Source organism: Chlorocebus sabaeus, chromosome 27 (assembly GCF_047675955.1).
Source record: "Chlorocebus sabaeus isolate Y175 chromosome 27, mChlSab1.0.hap1, whole genome shotgun sequence".
Lineage (NCBI taxonomy): Eukaryota > Metazoa > Chordata > Mammalia > Primates > Cercopithecidae > Chlorocebus > Chlorocebus sabaeus.
Window position 1 is genome coordinate 46,355,656 of NC_132930.1, and position 21,337 is coordinate 46,376,992.

At 53.9% G+C, this 21,337-nt stretch overlaps 1 protein-coding gene across 7 annotated transcripts in view; it reads right to left on the reverse strand.

Annotated features, from left to right (window-relative positions):
* RGS12 (regulator of G protein signaling 12) overlaps positions 1-21,337 on the reverse strand; it is a 155,175-nt gene that overhangs the window by 69,717 nt on the left and 64,121 nt on the right. The window contains exon 1 of one of the 7 annotated variants that reach the window (XM_037983148.2): positions 7,957-8,146. The exons of 5 other annotated variants lie outside the window; for them this stretch is intronic. In XM_037983148.2, coding sequence (XP_037839076.2) covers positions 7,957-8,010 — 54 coding nt within the window. In that variant the 5' untranslated portion in view covers positions 8,011-8,146. Of the gene's footprint in view, positions 1-7,956; positions 8,147-21,337 lie in introns of those variants that run through there. One more of the 7 variants, XM_073012550.1, reaches the window with a different exon arrangement.

A 21,337-nucleotide genomic window follows, 5' to 3' on the forward strand; every position in this document is an offset into this window, starting at 1 on the left:
AAGGTGCGTCTGGGAGGCTCTGTGAGGCTGAGTATAGCACAGAGAGAGTATTCAGGAGAGGATGCCCTGGCTTGGTGGCTCACTGCATTCCCACATGCTGGGCTGCTCTCTGCTCCACTAGCACAGCGGTCTTCAGACCCAGCCATGACCCTCCAAGGGGCCGGCAAATCAATTCAGAGTCTGTGAGCAGCATGTTAAAAAATGAAATGGGATAAAACAGAACAACATGGAAGGGAAGCATGCAGCATGTCTCCAGGCCCGTGCTGTCCGTGGACCCCACTTCTGAGCTGCAAGTCCGTGTGTGGACACAGTGCACGTGCATGCCTGTGTGCAGGATCTTGGGGGACATGTGTCTCCCCTGAGGGTGGCAGCACAAGGACTCCGATGACCCCTGCACAGAGGGACTCAGTCCCCTCCTGCTCCATCTGCCTCTCCACTCCTCAGCATGGTGCCCTCCTCACTGCAGCCCAGCTCCCATGTGCAACCTCGCCTGGCAGCGCAGCTGCCACAGCCTGTGGGGAGGGCAGCACACCTGGTGCTGAGACACAGATCTGCACTTCTCCCTTTAAAGCTTGTGTGTGCTTCCTCCCTTTAAAGTGTGTGTGTGTGTGTGTGTGTGTGTGTTCCAAGGAGCTTTTCAACCTTGAATACAATCAGAAGGAACTGAACCGGGGCAAAAACTACAATGACAGCATCTTTCAAAGCAGCAGCAGCTACTATTCATTTCACATCCTTGGTGAAGCCTAAGATAATACGTTCTGACAACTTTTGACCCCAAAGTAGTGCCCTTCTGGGGCAGCAGTAGGGGCCATCTGACTTTGGGATGCTCCTCCTTGTCACACCATAACCCTCTGTTGGGACAAACACCACACAGGCCTTTGCCCTCCTCAGCTTACCCAGTCTCAGAAGCTAAGGGCCCTCCAACACGCAGACAGGTGGCAGGCTGCCAGGCATCCAGGCCGATATTCGTGATTTAGGTTCCCCATGTGGCAGTGCCAACTCCCCACAAGGAAAGATGAGTGTAAAAGTCAGCTGTGCTGAGAGGCTCTGGGCAGGGACTGGCACTAACACAGCTGGCCACCAGGAGCTCATCCCATGTTGGAGATGAGGCTGGAGATGAGGGCTGGAGATGAGGCTGGAGATGAGGACTGGAGATAAGGGATGGAGATGAGGGCTGGAGATGAGGCTGGAGATGAGGCTGGAGATTAGTTTGGAGATGAGGGATGGAGACGAGGGCTGGAGATGAGGGCTGGAGATGAGGCTAGAGATCACACTGGAGATGAGGGATGGAGATGAGGGCTGGAGATGAGGGGTGGAGATGAGGTTGGAAATGAGGCTGGAGATGAGGGCTGGAGATGAGGGGTGGAGAGGAGGGGTGGAGAGGAGGGCTGGAGATGAGGACTGGAGATCAGACTGGAGATGAGGGGTGGAGATGAGGCTGGAGATGAGGGGTGGAGATGAGGCTGGAGATCAGGCTGAAGATGAGGCTGAAGATGAGGCTGGAGATGAGGGCCAGAGATGAAGCTGGAGATGAGGCTGAAGATGAGGGCTGGAGATGAGGGCTGGAGATGAGGGCCGGAGATGAAGCTGGAGATGAGGCTGAAGATGAGGCTGGAGATGAGGGGTGGAGATGAGGCTGAAGATGAGGGCTGGAGATGAGGCTGGAGATGAGGGGTGGAGATGAGGCTGAAGATGAGGCTGGAGATGAGGGCCAGAGATGAAGCTGGAGATGAGGCTGAAGATGAGGGCTGGAGATGAGGGGTGGAGATGAGGGCTGGAGATGAGGGCTGGAGATGAGGGCCAGAGATGAAGCTGGAGATGAGGCTGAAGATGAGGGCTGGAGATGAGGGGCAGAGATGAGGCTGGAGATGAGGGGTGGAGATGAGGGGTGGAGATGAGGGCTGGAGATGAGGCTGGAGATGAGGGGTGGAGATGAGGCTGGAGATGAGGGGTGAAGATGAGGGGTGGAGATGAGGGCTGGAGATGAGGCTGGAGATGAGGGGTGGAGATGAGGGGTGGAGATGAGGGGTGGAGATGAGGGCTGGAGATGAGGCTGGAGATGAGGCTGAAGATGAGGGCTGGAGATGAGGCTGGAGATGAGGGGTGGAGATGAGGACCAGAGATGAAGCTGGAGATGAGGCTGAAGATGAGGGCTGGAGATGAGGCTGGACATGAGGGGTGGAGATGAGGGGTGGAGATGAGGGCTGGAGATGAGGCTGGAGATGAGGGCTAGAGATGAGGGGTGGAGATGAGGGCTGGAGATGAGGGGTGGAGATGAGGGCTGGAGATAAGGGCTGGAGATGAGGCTGGAGATGAGGGGTGAAGATGAGGGGTGGAGATGAGGGCTGGAGATGAGGGGTGGAGATGAGGGCTGGAGATGAGGGCTGGAGATGAGGCTGGAGATGAGGCTGAAGATGAGGGCTAGAGATGAGGCTGGAGATGAGGGGTGGAGATGAGGGCCAGAGATGAAGCTGGAGATGAGGCTGAAGATGAGGGCTGGAGATGAGGCTGGAGATGAGGGGTGGAGATGAGGGGTGGAGATGAGGGCTGGAGATGAGGCTGGAGATGAGGGGTGGAGATGAGGGGTGGAGATGAGGGCTGGAGATGAGGGGTGGAGATGAGGGCTGGAGATGAGGCTGGAGATGAGGGGTGGAGATGAGGGGTGGAGATGAGGGCTGGAGATGAGGGGTGGAGATGAGGGCTGGAGATGAGGGCTGGAGATGAAGCTGGAGATGAGGGGTGGAGATGAGGGGTGGAGATGAGGGCTGGAGATGAAGGCTGGAGATGAAGGCTGGAGATGAGGGGTGAAGATGAGGCTGGAGATGAGGGGTGGAGATGAGGCTGGAGATGAAGCTGGAGATGAGGCTGGAGATGAGGCTGGAAATGAGGCTGGAGATGAGGGCCAAAGATGAAGCTGGACATGAGGGCCAGAGATGAAGCTGGAGATAAGGGCTGGAGATGAAGCTGGAGATTAGGGCCAGAGATGAAGCTGGAGATGAGGGCTGGAGATGAGGGCTGGAGATGAGGGTTGAAGATGAGGCTGGAGCCCACGCCCAGGGAAACGTTTCTTCATATGAACTAAGACTCAGCAACTGTCTCAAAATGACCTCCTGTGCAGCTAAGACCTGGTCTCCGAGCCTCCTGTCTCCCTCAGGCTGGCCCTTGAGCTCCGACCCCTCCTGGTAGCCCCCTTGGTGGTGTCTGGCATACCCAAGGGTTGGTTACAGGGTTATGAACTGCCCTGCCCACAGGGACAGGCGGTGCATGGCAAACGCAAGCTGAGAACTCTCCCACTCACGTGGCAAAGCATCTGCTGAGCTCCCACGACGCGGCGAGCCATCCTGAGATGCTGGATGGACAAAACGAGCATGCGAACCGAACTGGCAGCCCTGTTCCACAGAGCCCAGTCCAAGGCAGAAAGTAATGGGGCATAGAGCAGGGGCGGCTAGGATGGCACTGCTCATTCTGGCAGGTGCATGGATGGGGCATGGCAGGGGCAGCTGGAGGCTCCGCGGTGCTCCAGGCAAGAGATGGGGACGAGGGCAGGCTGCAGCAATGGGGGTGAGAAAGTGTAAACTCAGAGATTTTGAAGGCCGAGCCCAGGAGCTTGCTGACGTGGAGTATTAGAGGGTGTGGGCTCAAGCAGAAGGGACAGGGCCAGCCCTTCCTGAGATGCAGGAGACTGAGGGAGGGGTACACTGGAGGTGAAGGGAGAATCCAAGTCATGTTTGGGACTTAAGTCTGAGGGGCCTCCTGGATGTCTGAGGAGACACGGTGAGAAGATGTGGACCTGTCACTGAGGCCGGGGCCCAGGGCGGAGGTGCCCACTGCAGGGGCAGGTTGGGAGGGCAGCATGTGAGGGATGAATCGAGCCTGTCATGGAAGGTGGTGGAGGAAGGAGACTGGTCCCTGACCAGCCCAGGCCTCCCCTTGAAGACCTGACAGTGGTGAGAAGCCAGTGGAGTCGGAGGGGAAGAGGGGAACCCAGAGGGCGCTGCTGCAGAAGCCCAAGGAAAACTGGTCCAGTACTCGAAGCGCAGCAGCTCCTGCTGTCTGGAGAGGCCGGGTCCCTGCATCATGTGCAGAATGGCAAAAGTTTTGCAAGGAACCTCAACCAGCCTCCACATCCGCCCAACAGAGACCGGGACGCCTGCGTTCACACAGCTGCATGGGACACGGTAGGAGAAGGTGCTGAGTGCTCAAGGGCCTCGCCACGCGAGCTCGCCGCCTTTCTCCTTAGAACCCAGGAGAAAGGGGTGGGGGTTTCTGCCTGAGAAGGATACACCTCTGAGTACGTAACATGGATGGACAGTTTACAGCATAAGGTGTCCAATTTTTTAATGAAAAGAAGAGGAAAGAGGTGAAAATAGAAATTTATTAAAACAGTTTTTCTCAAATATACTTGGAACTTTCCTCATATAGATGACAAGACTCAGAGCATCATAAAATGAGGGAAGAATCTGCAACCAGCATGTGAAGTGGGACGCATGGATGCTCGCCAGCACAGACTCCAGGCCCTCCTGCACCAGGCTCAGGGCAACAGAGGTCTGGGGCAAAAGGCAAGCTGACCGACACGGCAGGACACAGGCAGGCAGAGGCCAGGCACACAGCCACAGCACACAGGGCGCGCCCTGCAATCCCAGTGCCAGTCAGCACTGCACTTCAGGGTCCCGAAGGAGCGTGGGCACATGAGGGCCATTTGGGAGACACGGTCAGTGACACTGGTGAGAGAGACTAGGTTAATCCAGAATAGAAGAGACACGGTGAAATGCAAAAACCTTCCTTGATGGCCCACCAAGCCCACCCTACAGAGGCTCACAAATCACCCAGCAGAGGTGTCCGCAGACATGTCAGCCCCAGGCACGTCAGCCCAGGCATGCCCCCGAATCCCTCTTGTGTCCTGCAGCGGCCATCAGCCATGCCCCCCTGCCACCAGCCTCAGCCCCTAACACAACCTGGTCCCATGGGGCTGGGACTCTCTGTTGGAGGACCCTGGAACCTGGCCCGGCCTGCCCGCCTGTGGCAGACTCATGAGGGAAGGTTGAAGGTTCCGGTCAAAGGCATGGGGGCCCAAAGGCTGCAGCCAGAGTCACTGCCACGTGTCGCCAGTGGTCACCGCCTCCTCTTGACCACACTCCGTCTTCCTCATTATCCTTTCACTTCCCCAGGCTCCGACACAGGCCCTGCCCTCTTCCCTGCATGAGCATCTGTCTGCCTCAAGCCTCACTGTCAGGTCTCACTGCATCCTCTGCATGACCACAGCTGCGCCGGGCCGCAGACTACACCGGCTCCCATGCCTCCTCCCTCCTGCCCTTCCTCAGTGACCATGGTCTCCACACTGCCTACAAGAGAACACTCCACGTTTTTAAACAGTGCAACCCTTTTTAAAGATTTTTAAAATATTAAACAGAATGTCAATGCCTGGAGGGGAGAGAAGCCCCGTGGTCTCTGGAAAGTTCTTTCTGTCACACTCCGGCAGCCTGAAGACAAGCCCGTGCTAAGAGAAATGAAGACAAATCTACACCGCACCTCATGTGCTCTCAAGTGTCTAAAGGCTTTGCCTTGAGAAACAAAGTTTCTGCCAATTTCCGACACTGCAGAACCTCTTTTCATGAAGGAAGGAAAGGACACCCTGAGACATCACAAAACCACACCCTGACGGCCGCCGCCACCTCCATGCCGGTCACACAGAGCACACCTGAGGGACCCAGTGTGGATGCGCCCAAGGCGGCCTCTGACAGCTGAGGACCGGAGTCAAACCCCTAGCTCACACACAGGAGGAACGTCGGAGAAGCCAACGCTCAGGCGGCTCGGCGACAACTGTCACGCTCGTCCAGCCGTGCCAGTGGGGCCTTCACCTGGGCACTCACTTGCAGTGGGGACTTGTTCCCACGACTCAGAGGAGAGGTGGAACTGCCCCGGTAAGTCCCACCCAGGACCCTGTGTCAGCCACAGGCTGACCGAACGGCTGCTGCCTGCCAGGGAGGCTCAAGCTGGGCTGCCCAGGGCTGCAGGAGCCCCCCAGCCCAGAGCAGCCACCCCACAGCAGGGCACCCTGGGAGGGGTGTGCAGGCAGACAGCAAGGGCTCTCTTCCTCCAGGCAACTCCTATTGCTTTGGGCCTGGGGTCTCGGTGCCTCCTCTCAGCATCTAACTAGTGTCGGAGCCTGCAACACCTGACGCCACATGGTTTATGAAACAGGATGAGATGCCCCGATTAGGTGACGGGCACGGGTATCTTCCTGGTCTGCCGAAGCCAAGGAGCCAGGGATCGACTGATCTGGCCAGCCAGAGCCTCCGGAGATTCTCTCCAAGTGGAAATCCCAGCAGCTCCCCCGCATGCTCTTTGAATGGAGTTGGGCAACAGCTCCTAGAAAAGCGGGGGCGTCCTCCCCCTCAGGATGAGGGGACCTGGAGACACACGGGCCTCCGAAAGAGTGCTGCTGCAGACACAGACGGCAGCACCCCAGCATCCCCTGACCCTCCCATTTCTTAGAACAACTACCTGACGCTCAGAGGGAGAAGAAATTCTGCCGGCCCTAGAGGCTTTCCAGCCCCTCATCTGCTGGCCAGAGCCCAGACAGGCAGAGCTGCAGCAGAGACGACCACCCACCCGCTGTGCCTCTGACTGAGAGAGCGAGTCGCTCACTTCTGATGCCTGGCGACCACATCAGCCAGATTCCAATACGCTCGCGTGAACAACTTATCCGCCAGTGTAAGCATTTGCAAGAGCTTCAAAAGGAAGTCCAAATCATGTAAACGGGCACTTACAAAGGCAGGTTTTCAATGACTTTACATGGAATAAAACACAGAATTTTCTACAACTTGCCTGGATGTACACTGAGATGAAAGTGCTGCCTACACATAAGTACAAATGGCTAACTGATTAACTGGCCCATTAAACCCATGACAGCTCCAAAATTCACTTTCCGATGCAGGATATGAAACAGAGGTTACAGGAACACATTCCTCCTACACCAAGACAGCCAGAGGCGGCCCGCAGCAGGCACGCCCCAAAGAAGACCAAAGCTGCTCCTCCAGCCTCACGCAGCTTCACCTTCCAAGCAGCTTTCCAAATGCACAGAAAGCTGGTGGATTTCATCAGACTCACGCTGGCCCTGCCCAGCAGACCCGCGTCTATTTCCCACTTAAAAGGAAGGCACAGCTCATTTTCCCGTTCCCAACCTCCATGCCCCTCATCTCTAAACTAGTAGTTTCTCCTTCGGTTCTCTACAGAAGACTTTAATTAGATATTAGGAAAACATTAAGATTATACAATTCCCAGAAAAGAATGAATTCAAAATCAGTGCCCAGTAATTACTAAGACTTCTGTACATAATTTAAATTTATTTTTATCTTTACATCAACACAGCCATAAGAGGAAAATAGAAATTATTTTTATTTCATCTCAATTCTTTTAAAAAGCCATTTTAGAGTAACTTCAACTTCATTAGCTCATATAGTAATCACCAATATGATCTATAGTAGCTACCTATATGCACATTAGCCAAATCAACTCATTACATTTAGAAATGTAAGCTACCATCATTTAAAGAGCCTAAGATTTTGATATATTTATCTAGCCTAAAATTAATATTTCAACAAAATCAATTCACTCACATCTTCCAAATCTATGAGAATTACTATGGTAAAGGAAAGAAAAACATTCGATGCCTTCTGTAAGTTCTAACTTAAAACCTGGCAGCTCGGGCTCCCGAAGGGTTGAGGCTGGCAGCCGGGTGTGTGGGGCCCGGGACGCGCTGCAGTCCCAGAGCCTCCGCCGAGCCTCCGCAGCGCTCGCTTTGAGCTGTGGTGCAGACACATGAAAAGCATTTCCAAAGCTTATCCTTACAAGCATTTGCAAGTCCCATGGCTGCCACTCGCTAACACAGGATAACCAGGGTGCCACGCTTTCTTACCACTGATTAAATGAAAAGAAAAAGCCGGAATAACTTACCTGCTGGTTGTTGGAAACGTGCGCTTCGTTTGACAACTCTTTCCCCAAATTCATTGTAAAGCACCAAGCCACACTAGGCACCCGGGTCTAAGACACACCATTCAACACCGCAGCTTGTGCGTGTCAGAAAAGTTTAGAGGCATTTCCGATGAAGTTCCCTCTCGCTCCCTTCGTAACCCATGGCAACAGGACACTGCAGGAAGCTGTGGCTTGCCAGGGTTTCAGACTCTATCTCAATTGTCTCATCCAAAGAAAGAAACGTCATTTACATAAATCACGCTGTGAGATCATTTTTAAACTATTTCCTCTACCAAATCAGAAGAATAAAACTTCGGCCGATAGGGGTAATTTCTCAGTCAGTAAAACAGCTGCAGAGAATTTGTTTTTTTAGCATCGTGGTGCAGTTCACAACCTTAATTACAGTTGCCAATGATTCTATTCTAAGCCTCCACATGCACCAGCTTACTGGGTGGCAGCCAGCGGGACCTGGCACACGCCTAAAGCCCTCTCAGTGCTATCTGTATTCCGTGATCTGCTCTGCCCACCCTCCAAATATATGAAACAACCAGAAAGCGAGGGAACCATGATGGATCCTGGCTCTAAAAAGGAAGGCGGAAAGAAAAAGAAAACTATTTATAAAGCCTAGGGACCACTGCAAAATCATCTGTTAATTTTCTAGAGATTTAGGGGTAAACCGCTCACCCCAAAGTGCTTCCCTGCTGTCAAAATCATGCCGAATGGGCCATCTGGGTCTCGGTCTAGGCTCTAGGAATCCTAACCCTGAAACATTAGATTAGGGGAAGCTTCACCATTAGAACTGGGGAAGCTTCTTGCCCAGGAACTGCAAACTCAGTGCCCACAGGGCCACCAGGCTAGGTCCATGGCTCTGGGGTCTGGGGTGAGGCTGCCAGCTGGGAAGGCACTGTGCCAGCTCTGCTTCTGCCCTTCTGTGGAGGAACATGAGCATTCCCAACACGAGAGTGTTCAGTGAGCAGAACCCACCGCACTGGGTACACGCTGCATTTCACAAATGCACAATGGCTGCTTGCAGAATGCTGCGCAGCAGCTCACGCTTCCTTAGAAGGCTTTTCTCAGGAGCTGTGCACATAACAAAAGTGTGGGGGAGTCTGTAGGAGCAGGCAGGCAGGCGCCCAGCCACGCCCCCAGCAAGTGGAGGAATCACCCCAAGGCAGCCATACCTCCCTCTGCACAGCTGCTCCTCGCTGGAAGGGGTGCCACCTCCACTTCTGTCACCAGCCCAGGAAGGGGCTCCCGCCCAAGCTACTGGGACCCGCGGTCAGCCCCATAGGTCTGGAGTGGACTCATAAGCCCTGTTCCTCGGCAGGGCCTCACCTCTACCTACCATGGCCCCACCCACTTCCCCTGGGCTCTGGGCCAGAGGGTCTACATTATGTACGATAGGCATGGCAGGCAGTGTGACAGAAGCTGGAGCACGTATAGACCAGGCTCCCAGACCACATCACCATTCCTGGGCTAAGCCACATCTCTCAGATAAAACCAGCATCCTCGTCCCCTGCCCTCCTGTCGGCACCATGCACCCAGCCCCCCCCACACACACACAGGCACCCCACACACACACATGCACCCCACACACATACACACATCCCACACACGTACAACCCATACACACGCACCCTCCACACACGCACCCCACACACACCCCACACACATGTACCTCCTACACACACCCACACACACGCACCCCCTACACCCGCCACACACACACCCCCCCACACACACACCCCCCACATACACACCCCCCACACATGCACCCCCACACACACACACGCACCCCACACACACACACGTATCCCCCCACACCCCCCCACACACACGCACCCCCACACACACACCCCCCACACACGCACCCCCTACACCCACCACACACACACCCCCACACACACACATACCCCCACATACACACCCCACACACACGCACCCCACACACACACGCACCCCACACACACACACAGGCACCCCTCCACACACACGCCCCACACACACGTATCCCCCCCACACCCCCCACACACACGCACCCCCCCACACACACACCCACACACACACATGCACCCCCCACACACACAGAGGCACCCCTCCACACACACATGCCCCACACACACACCCCACACACAGACACGCACCCCACACACACGTATCCCACCACACACACAGGCACTCCACACACCCCACACACAGCCATAGGCACCCCCCACACAGGCACATACACACACACAAGCGCACACACACAGGCACCCCCCCACATACAGGCACACACACAGGCACCCACCCACACAGGCACCCACCCATGTACGCCCACCCAGGCACACTTTCAGAGAGAGCAATCTGAAGGTTCTGGAACAACAGCAAGGGGTTCTGGGGTGGCCGGGTGAGCCCCTGACGCTGACCTGCCCATTACCCTCATTGGCTTCTGAGGGGCCTGCACTACTGACAGTTTACAGGGCTTTGGAGGAGACAGTGGTCTCCAGGCGGGAGCAGAGGACAACAGCATCCTGGCCCCCCAAGGGCCCCCAGACCCTGGGGACAGCCACCAGCGCCTGAGAACTGGATGCAGCCTGGCGTGCGTGGGGCCTTCTGTTGAGAGGTTATCACCTAAGTGCTAAACTGATTTCACCTCAATTCTTTCAGACAGAAACATCTTCATCCCAGTGTGTTCCATCGAGGACAGAAGGAAGAAACACGATTCCACGTTGTCTACGTGGTTTATTCTACAGAGCCCACAAAGCAGCCCAGGCCGCTAGGGTTCCGCGTGCTGCTGTCCAGTCACTAACAACAGGTCCTCCGGATTCTCCTGTCTCTCTCTAGCCTCTCCCATCTCCTCTTTTGTGGGAGCCTGTCCTTTTTCTGCAGCTGCTGACCTCCCCTGTCTAACCAGTGCCTCCCCTCTGCAAATGGGTGAGGAAAGGGATGGGGCAGGGCCAGAACACGCCTGGGAGACCCCCTGTGACTGCCTGAGGGCCCCAGCAGCAAATGCCCTGGGGAGACGGTGATGAGCCCCCTGCCACATGGTCAGAGGTCCAGGAGCTGCTGACAGCCACGCCCCCAGAAGATTCCAGGCCCCAGTCCATCTCTCCTGCTTCATGCTCCACCTCCCTTGTTTGGATGGACGTGTTTACTCAGTGCCTGGTGGGAGTCAGGTTCAGACCCCGGGCCCGGGAAGCCCAGCACAGCCCTTCACAAACATGCACGGCCAGCCTGGGCACAGGAAGAAAGCACTGCAAGGTGGGAGCACCCAATCGTGCGCTGCTCAGGCGCCGGCGTGAAGAGAAAGTGGGCAGAGTGCTAGCTGGGAAAGGGCGAGCCGTTCTCAGCCCTCCAACGCAGGCCTGCCGCGGATCCCAGGGAAGGTGAAGCCCCCGTGTGGTGAGCCCGGCAAGTGGGCATGTGAGCCTGGAGGCAGCTGTGGTGCAGTGGGGGCTCAGACCTGCACCTCACTGCCCAGGTGGACAACAGGACGTGCTTCCTGAGTACCCAGAGGGAGCCCCTCACATCCCCAGGGGTCTGTCCTGAGCTGGAAACCCAGGGTGGGCAGGCGGGCAGGGCTAGGTTGGAGGAGTTTGCGAATAGGAGCTCTGGTTCCAGCCAGGGCAGCAGAGATGATGGGGGTGGCGGGGCAGAGCGCATTCTGGGTGGGGAGAAGCTGAGCTGGGCAGAGGTGAGGACCCACGTGGGCTATGTCCTGGGGCCAGGAGAAGCCTGGCTAGCTGGAAAGTTCCAGTGAAGGCAAAGGGGCCTGTGGGTGACCCAGGGTCTCCAGGACCTGCCAAAGAGCTCCTCCTAAACTCTGGGTCTCCTAGCAGGCTCACCTGCCTTCCCAGGCCCCTCACCAGTTCCCGCCCCCACCCCACACCAGTCTCTGCTGGGGGACACATGCCCCAGGCTAACCAGGGCCTCCTGAGCCTTCCAGTCATTCCTGGGACACAGCTCGACCTGGAGGGAACAGAAGCACTCTCTCATGAAGGTTTCTGGATGGCGGAAAGGGGATGAGCGCAGAACACCCAGGCAACGGGACGCAGCAAGCGCTGCTGCCTCCTTCACAGGGCGGGACCACCTCGCTCTCAGCCAGGAGGGCGCGGGAGGCAGGGACTGGAGGAGCGCCTCTGCTGACGGTCCCGGAGACACCTGCAGAGCTCACAGATGTGATCACAGGCCCGGATTCTCTCCCTGCTCTTAACCCTGGAGGCCTCTGGGGACCAAGCCAAAGGCCCGGGTATGGCTCCTCGATGGGCAGGGCCCTCAAATCTCCCCAGGCTGGGCTCTCCCATCCTCCTGCCCTCCACCCCTGACCCTGTGTAACCAACTAGAACGCTGGCTGCCATACGCCAGTCTGACCCTTCGCGGTCTGCCCCAGCACCTGCCCCAGCCCCGCGCCTAACCACCACGCAGCCTGGCGGTTCTGCCTGCCTCCCTTCCTTCCCCATCGCCCTTCTTGGGTGCGCCATGGTGCTGCCCAGGTCAGCACCCCCCGGGGGAGGTCCCACCCCCACCTGGCCTGCAGCTGCTCACAGCCATCTCCAGCTCGAGCACGCCCCATGCAACGGTGGCCCATGCAGCCCATCCAGGACCAGCTCAGCAAGGCAGGGAGGGGTCGACACTGAGCATGTTCCCCACTGCCTCCCCAGAGCCAAAATAATGTCGGGCACATAGTAGGTGTTCAACAAACATTCACTCAATGAGAAGGCCCTGAAGCACTGAAGAACCCTATTACATGCCCAGAGTTCACAGGATCTTAAGGACAGTTCAGAAATGTTCCCTTATAATGAGCTTTAAAAGCAGACTGGTGTGTGAAAGACCAAGATAAGCAAAAATTTCTAAGTTAAATTCTGAAAATAGCAAAGTCACAAACCTAAGAGACAGGGTAAAAGGAGCTTATTCTGAGAGGCCTGTGAGGCTCTCATTCCCACACAATGTGACGTGCGACACGTTGTCCCAGAGGTGAGTGGGAGGCCAGGAAGAAGCCAGCACTATCAACCCAACAGCCAAGAAGGCTTAGGCCGGACTCGGGGCTCCGTCAGTTTTTGCTGGGAATTACAGCTCTGGATGGGCAAGATCACAGCACAGGCCTCAAGACGGGATCAAGGCAACTCACTGGGGACAGATGTGAAAGCTCCCGTCACCTCCCTCCCTCCTCCCTCTCTCAAGCCCTGTCCTCCCTCCTTCCTCTCACCTCCGTCCCTCCTCCCACCTATCTCCCTCCTCCCTCCAGCCCCATCCTCCCTCCCTCCTCCCTCCCTCCTCTCACCTCCGTCCCTCCTCCCACCTATCTCCCTCCTCCCTCCAGCCCCATCCTCCCTCCCTCCTCCCTCCCTTAAGCCCTGTCCTCCCTCCCTCCTCTCACCTGTCTCCCTCCTCCCTCCAGCCCCATCCTCCCTCCCTCCTCCCTCCCTTAAGCCCTGTCCTCCCTGCCTCCTCACACCTGTCTCCCTCCTCCCTCCAGCCCCATCCTCCCTCCCTCCTCCCTCCCTTAAGTCCTGTCCTCCCTCCCTCCTCTCACCTGTCTCCCTCCTCCCTCCAGCCCCATCCTCCCTTCCTCCTCCCTCCCTTAAGCCCTGTCCTCCCTCCCTCCTCTCACCTGTCTCCCTCCTCCCTCCAGCCCCATCCTCCCTCCCTCCTCCCTCCCTTAAGCCCTGTCCTTCCTCCCTCTTCTCACCTGTCTCCCTCCTCCCTCCAGACTCCCTCTACAGGGCCAAGAGTAGGCACTGCCTGCTATGCAGGTGACACCACACACTTGACCCCACTCTGCCGCTGTAGCATGAAAACAGCAGACGGCACCTGCAGCCCAGGGAGACTCTGTTTACGAGAATGGGCAGCGAGTCTTGCCAGGGACTGCGGTCTGCCATCCCTGGCCCTGGCCCTCTCTGCCCAGTCCCTGAGTCCAGGTCTCTCCCAGGCTCCAGCCCAGGCTCCTGGCTCCTACAGCTCCCAGGGAACCTGCAAACCACCATCACCTCATCCTCCTGTCGCCTGGGACACCCCTTCTGCTCCCCTGGAAAGGTGCAGCTTCCGCCCTGGGTGCAGGAGGCTCCATCCAGTGACCACCTGGATTCTGCCTGCCTTGCGTAGGGTGTGCCCCTCTGGGTCCCACACTTCACCCAGCCTCCTCTCGCCACAGGGAGGGTCCTTCCAAGCAGAGGTGCCAAGCCTCCTCCTGCAGCAGCCAGGCCTTGGCTCTCCCAGGCAGCGCCCGCCAAGTCAAGTGATGGGAAATCAGCCAAGGCCCCCAAATTCTCCACGCCACACACAGGGCAGTCGCCTTCTCCTTCAGCTCCCGGCAGTAAATTTACCCAAAGCTTCTGTCACACTTAGAATATCCAAGTCCAGGTGTCAGCCCGGCCCTCCCTCCTTCTGTCCCTGGGACACACCAGCTGCCCCAGGCCCTGGGCCGTGTCCCAACACCTGCCCTGGCTCCCTCCGAGCGTCGGGCACTCCCCACATCACCTGGCCTCGTTTCCAGGGGCCACGAGCCCCTGGACGGTCTCCTGCTGCTGCTGTTTGCTCATCTCTCCCAAGTGGAGGGCAAACTCCCAAGGGCAGGACATTGCCTGGCCCAGCCCTACTGAACCGCAGCTCAGGAACAATGCGGGCCGACTTCCACCGGGACATCTGCGGGAGCAGGTTCTGAGGACACATCCACCCTACCAGGGTCCCTGGGTGAGAGGAGCCCAGTGCCAGGAAGCTCAGCACATGCTGCAGGGGCTGCCCTCAGACATGGAGGCCCCAAGTCACAGTTGGGCAGATGGACATCATGAGCCCAGGAGCCCTGAGGTGCAGCCAGTAATGCGGTGCTAGTATCGGATGGTGACACCCAAGCTAGAATTCAAGGGACAACAAGGCCATCCCCAGGAATTACACGGTAACCCTTACAAACAGTTACATGATTCATCAAAGATAAATTCTGCTTATTTTGCTGGTGAATAGAGAAAAGCACAAATATGAATAAAATACAGTTCCTGGCCATCTCGAGACACGTGCAGAATCGGAGAGGGAGGCATTCGAAACCACAGACGATGTGACCGAGCAGAGCCCCAGACTCCCAGGTGCCCAGCCGCTCCGGCAGCATGGGTTCTGCAAGCCTGGGGGGGCCTGTGCCCTCCCCATCCCGGCACTGCACTGCCCTTCCCCGTGTTCCCCCCACCCACTCCGCAAGTACCTCCCAGCCCTCCAGGCCACCCTCAGGTTTCTAGTGCCAAGCTTCCTTCCAGTCCCCGACCCCGGGGTCCCAAGGGGTCTGTCTACCTCCCTTCACTCTGGTGACCCCACTCCCTCTCAGCTCTTGTTAGGAACCACTGTTGGTCTTTGGGCTGTTCCCTCCAAGCCTGCCCCAAACCAGGAGGGCTGGCAGGTCCGCACGCTGCCGCCTCACTCCTGCACGGAGCCCTGCAGTGAGCGCCGGGTGAGCAGGACGTGGCGTCCATCTCCACAGCAGGCAGTGCTGTGGTTTCCCAAGCAGAGTCTCCTACACGTGGAACACACAAACCCCTGTCCTTCTCGCCATCTTGCCGCTACACTTCTCCCCACCGTGGCTCCTTACCAGGAGTCGACTGACTACAAGACGTGGGGTCTCTCAGGGCGGCTGGAACCCAAAACGAAAGTCAGAGAAACAGACCATGAGCCAAGCTTAAACTGGATTTTAAAAAATTGTTTCTCTTTAAAATAGCTGAATCTCTTTGATGAGGGAAAGAATAGAAACTTATAATCACTGGTCACTTTTTCCATTTTAACATAATGCAACTTTGCAGAAATAATTCCAAAAACACTAGGATTTATGAATGGGGTAAGAAGAGGGAGAGAACTGCTAGTTCCAAATAGCCTTGCCATGCACAGTCACTGATGCACACACGATCTCACACGCACCCTCGCACACACACGCCCCCACACTCACTGATGCGCAGTCTCACACACTCACATACACACGCCTTCACATACGTGCACACACTATCTCACACACACTCACATACATCCTCGCGTTTCAAATGGCCTTGCCATGCACTCACAGACCTGCACGCTCTCACACATATACACACCCTCACACACACAGATACCTTCCCAGTCACACACACACCCTCGCGCACACACACCCTCACACACACTCAGCCTCACACTCCCACACACTGACACACCCTCACTCTCACATTCACACACCCTCACACACACCCTAACTCACACACACCTTCACATCTTCACACACACCGACTTCCTCGTACCCTCGCACTCACACATACACACACCCTCACCCTCACACAGCCTCACACACTCCTACACACTGACACATCCTCACTCTCACATACATTCACACATACCCTCACCCTCACACCGTCACACACCCTCGCATCTTCACACACACCCTCACACACTCGTACACCCTCACACCCTCACACACTCATACACCCTCACACACACCCTCACAACCTCACACACACTCTCACATCACACCCTCACACTGACATCCTCGCACCCTCACACCCATACACACACCCTCACATCCTCACACACTGTGACATCCTGGCACCCTCACACACACCCCCTCGCACACACCCACACCCTTGCACCCTCACATACACATACACACACACCCTTGCACACACCCACACCCTCACAGATACACCCTCACACACCTTCACACACACCCTCACACATCCTCACATACACCCTCACACCCTCACACGCACACACCCTCACTCTTCATGACGTAAGGCTACACACTGGTTAGGACAACTAAGGAAAAATGTGCCCCTCAACCTGGCACTCGCAGGAGATCCTGCAGACCCAGTCCTGCCTGGCTTGGGCAGGGCCTGGAACCCCACCCATACCTCATGTCCCCTACCTGGGTCTCCAGCACCCTACCCTCCTTCACTGCCACTGCCCTTTGAGACAGGGAACACGTGGAGAAACCAGCGAACAAAACCCAAGTGCACCAGCCCAGCCCCATCCACAGCGGATGGCCGCCCTCCATCCCCCTCAGGGCCACAGCCTGCTGTGGGTGATGAGGGAGAGCACTACACACTGGCTCCTGGCTCCCAACACTGACTTCCCCAGGCTGGTGGGGGGCACTGTTCCCTGAAAGCCTCAGTCCCAAGAACACAGCTCCACCAGGAGCCTGGCCTGTGAGAGGCACTGATGCACGTGGGCCTATCTTCTAGGCCCTCGGTGCAGCTCTAAGACATTTCGCAAACACTTTAGACCATCTCTGTCTGAACCTGACTTAACACCTGGAAGGGAGAGACCTTCCCTCTGACTGCATCTTTCCTCAACAGGCCTGTTGCTGCCTCCCTTGCAGAACAAACAAAACTCGCCCCTGCAATTCCCAGAGCAGCTATGTTATCCTCTGACCTCCACCTCTTGCCTCGGGAGCTCCTCCAAGTGCTCCCCACCGAGGGCCTTCCCTTGCTTCTGCTACCTGGAGCCAGTTCATGCCCTCGGCTTCCATCCCACCCGGCTCAGAGGCCAGCCTGCCCCTCGCCATTTCTGCTCATGCACCCAGGTCCCGGGCCCCATTTTGCTTTCAGGCCCACTTGCAAACCCTCATCCCAGACACTAACACTGCCTGCTCTGGGCTGATGCCCTAGCCTTTAAAAAGGGCTGGAAAAAAATACACACAATCAAACTGCCATTTTTGTCATCAACTATAACACAAATTCAGAAGAGTACAAAACAGAAAAGCATGGCTCGGTGGTTTATCATAAAGTGAAGCCCACAAAGCCCCCACCCAGTTCACAATGAAAAGCATAACAATGTTCTCGCTCTTCTTTATGGTTCTACCACTGAAGCACGTAACATAAAACCATGGTTTTCAACAGTCTTGTCTGTGTTCAGATTTCTATAACTGGAATGACACAGGTGTATTCTCTTGCGTCTGCCATCTTTCTGTGATATTTATCCATGTTATTAAGACAGCCATAGTCCATTAGCTTCTACAGCCATCGAGCATTCCACTGCAGGAATAAATCACAGGCTATCTGTCCTTTCCACTGCTGGTGGGCAGTCAGGCCGCTTCCGTGTAGGGATCTTATGAATCCTGCTATTTTGAATTCTTGCACATGCTCTTGGTACACATGATGGAACTCTAGGAATTTGCCTGGAAACTTTCTCATAGGTGACTCTGGCTAGCACCCGTAATAAAATGTCTACTCAAATCCCTCGCCCACTGTGCATTTGAGCCATTTGTCATTCTCATGGACATGCTGCGTTCTCAGGGTCCGTGGGCCTTTGTGGGTTAGCTGCACTGTCCTCCTGCCCTTCCTTCTAGGAATGGTATGTTTTGATGAATGCAGGTTCCTAATATTCATTTAATCACAATCATCAGTCTTTGCCTTTACAGTGAGTGCCTTTTGTGTCTGTTTTAAAACCTTTTACCTCACAAAGATATATCTATAACTTTCTTTTGCCCTTCATAAGGAAAATTAGAAAATATCTGAGACAAATTAAAATGAAAACACAACATACCAAAGCTTATGGAACAGAGCAAGAGTAGTACTAAGGGGGAAATTTAGAGCCTTAAATGCTTACATAAAAAATAAAAAAGATCTCAAATCAACAATTTAATTTTACAACTTAAGAAACTAGGAAAAAAAAAAAAACAAACCCAAAGCTAGAAGAAGAAAGGAAATAACGAAGATTAGAGCAGAGATCAATGAAATAGAGAAGAGAAAAACAAGAAAGAAAATCAATGAAACCTAGTTGATTCTTTGAAAAGATCAAAAAAATGGACAAATCTTTTGCTAAATGAACTAAGGAACAAAAGAGAAGACTCAAATTACTAAAATCAGAAATGAAAAAGGGGACATTACTACCAATCCTACAGACATACCAAGAATTATAGAAGAGTGCTATGAACAACTCTGCACCAATACATTGGATAACCTAGAGGAAATGGAAAAATTCTTAGAAACACAAAACCTACCAAGACCAAATCATAAAGAAACAGAAAATCTCGCCAGGTGCAGGGGCTCAAGCCTGTAATCCCAGCACTTTGGGAGGCCAAGGCGGGCAGACTGCTTGAGCCCAGGATTTCAAGACAGCATGGGTGACATGGTGAAACCCCAGCTCTACAAAAAATTTAAAAAGTAAGACTAGGCGCGGTGGCTCTTGACTGTAATCCCAGCACTTTGGGAGGCCAAGAGGTCAGCAGTTTGAGACCAGCCTGGTCAACATGACGAAACCCTATCTCTACTAAAAATACAAAAATTGGCCGGGCATGGTGGCACACACCTGTAATCCCAGCTACTCTGGAGGCTGAGGCAGGAGAATCGCTTGAACTCAGGAGGCAGAGGTTGCAGTGAGCTTAGACTGCACCATTGCACTCCAGCCTGGGTAACAAGAGCGAAACTCCATCTCAAACAAAACAAAACGAAACAAAACAACTAGCTAGGTGTGGTGGTACATACCTGTGGTCCCAGCTACTCAGGGGACTGAGGTGGGAGGATCACTTGAACCCAGGAGTTGGAGGTTGCAGTGAGCTGAGATTGTGCCACTGCACTCCAGCCTGGGAAAAAGAGTAAGACACTGCCTCAAAAAAAAAAAAAAAGAAAAAAGAAAAAAAGAAAAAAGAACTAGAAAATCTGAATAGACCTATAACTAGTAAGCAAATTAATCAGTAATAAAGAAAAATCTCCTGACAGAGGAAAGCCCTGGACCTGATGGTTTGGTTAATTCTACCAAACATTTAAAGAACTAATACCAATCCTTCTCAAACTCTTTCTAAAAGAAGAAGGGGAGGAGGAGGAGGAGGGGGAGGGGGGGAAGGGGGAGGGAAAGGGGAGGGGGAGAGAAAGGGAAGGGGGAGGGGGAGGGAAGGGGGAGGGGGAGGAGGGGAAGGGAAGGAGGAGGGGAAGGGAAGGGGATGGGGAGGGAAGGGGAGGGGGAGGAGGGGAAGGGAAGGAGGAGGGGAAGGGAAGGGGGTGGGGAGGGAAGGGGAGGGGGAGGAGGGGAAGGGGGAGGGAGAGGAGGAAGGGGAGGAGGGGGAGGAGGAAGGGGAGGAGGAGGGGGACGAGGAGGAGGAAGAAGAGGGGGAGGAGGAGAGGGAGGAGGGGGAGGAGGAATACTTCCTGTTCTATGACAGCATTACCCTGACATCAAGCCAGACAAAGACAATACAAGAAAACTAGAGATCAATATTCATGATGAATAGTGATGTAAAAATCCTCAACCAAATACTAGCAAACTAAATTTAGTAGCATATTAAAAGGATTATATACCATCACCAAGTGGAATTTATTCCTAGAATGCAAGGGTAATTCAACATATGAAAATTCAATCATTGTAATACACCACATTCACAAAATTAAGAGGGAAAATCACATAATTAACTGATGTAAAAAAATTTCACAAAATTCAATACCCTTTCATGACTTTAAAAAAAACACTCAATAAACTAGAAATAGAAGGAAACTACCTCAAATATAAAAGGCATTAGTGAAAAATTAACAACAAACATCATATCTACTGGAGAATGACTGAAAGCTTTTCATCTAAGATCATGAACAAGGCATGAATACCCACTTTGACAATTCTTTTCAACATAGTACTGAAAGTTCTAGCCAGAGCAATTAGGCAAAAAAAAGAAATGAAAGGCCCCCAAACTGGAAACAAACAAGTAAAATTTTCTCTGTTCACAGATGGTAAGATATTTTATGTAGAAGATTCCACCAAAAAACAAAACAAAACAAAACAAAAAACCCTATTAGAGCTAACAAATGAATTCTGCAAACAGGAAGACACGAAGTCAACACACAAAAATCCATTGCATTTCTACACTGACAGTGAAAAATCTGAAAAGTAAATTATAAAAACAATTACATTAACAATAGTATAAAAAGAATACCAAGGAATTAACCGAACCAAGGAGGTGAAAGACTTGTACAATGAAAACTAGAAAACATTGCTGAAAGGAATAAAGACTTAAGTAAATATAACATATCCCATGTTGATGGATGGACAGACTTGATAAAGTTAAGATGTCAATACTCCCCAAAGCAATCTGCAGATTCAATGTAATCCCTATTGAAATCCCAATGACTTTTTACAGAAATAGAAAAACCCATCCTAAAATTCACTTAGAATTTCAAGAGACCCTAAATAGCCCAAACAATCTTGAAAAAGAAGAACAAAGCTAGAGGACTTGAACTTCCTGATTTCAAAGCTACAGTAATCAAAACAGCGTGGCACTGGCATAAAGACACACACATAAGACCAATGGAATAGAAAAGAAAGCCCAGAAATAAACTCTTACATAAATAGTCAAATCATTTTTGAGAAGGGTACCAAAACCATTCAATGGGGAAAGAAAGGATAATCTCTTCAATAAATGGTGCTGGGAAAAGGATATCCACATGCAAAAGAATAA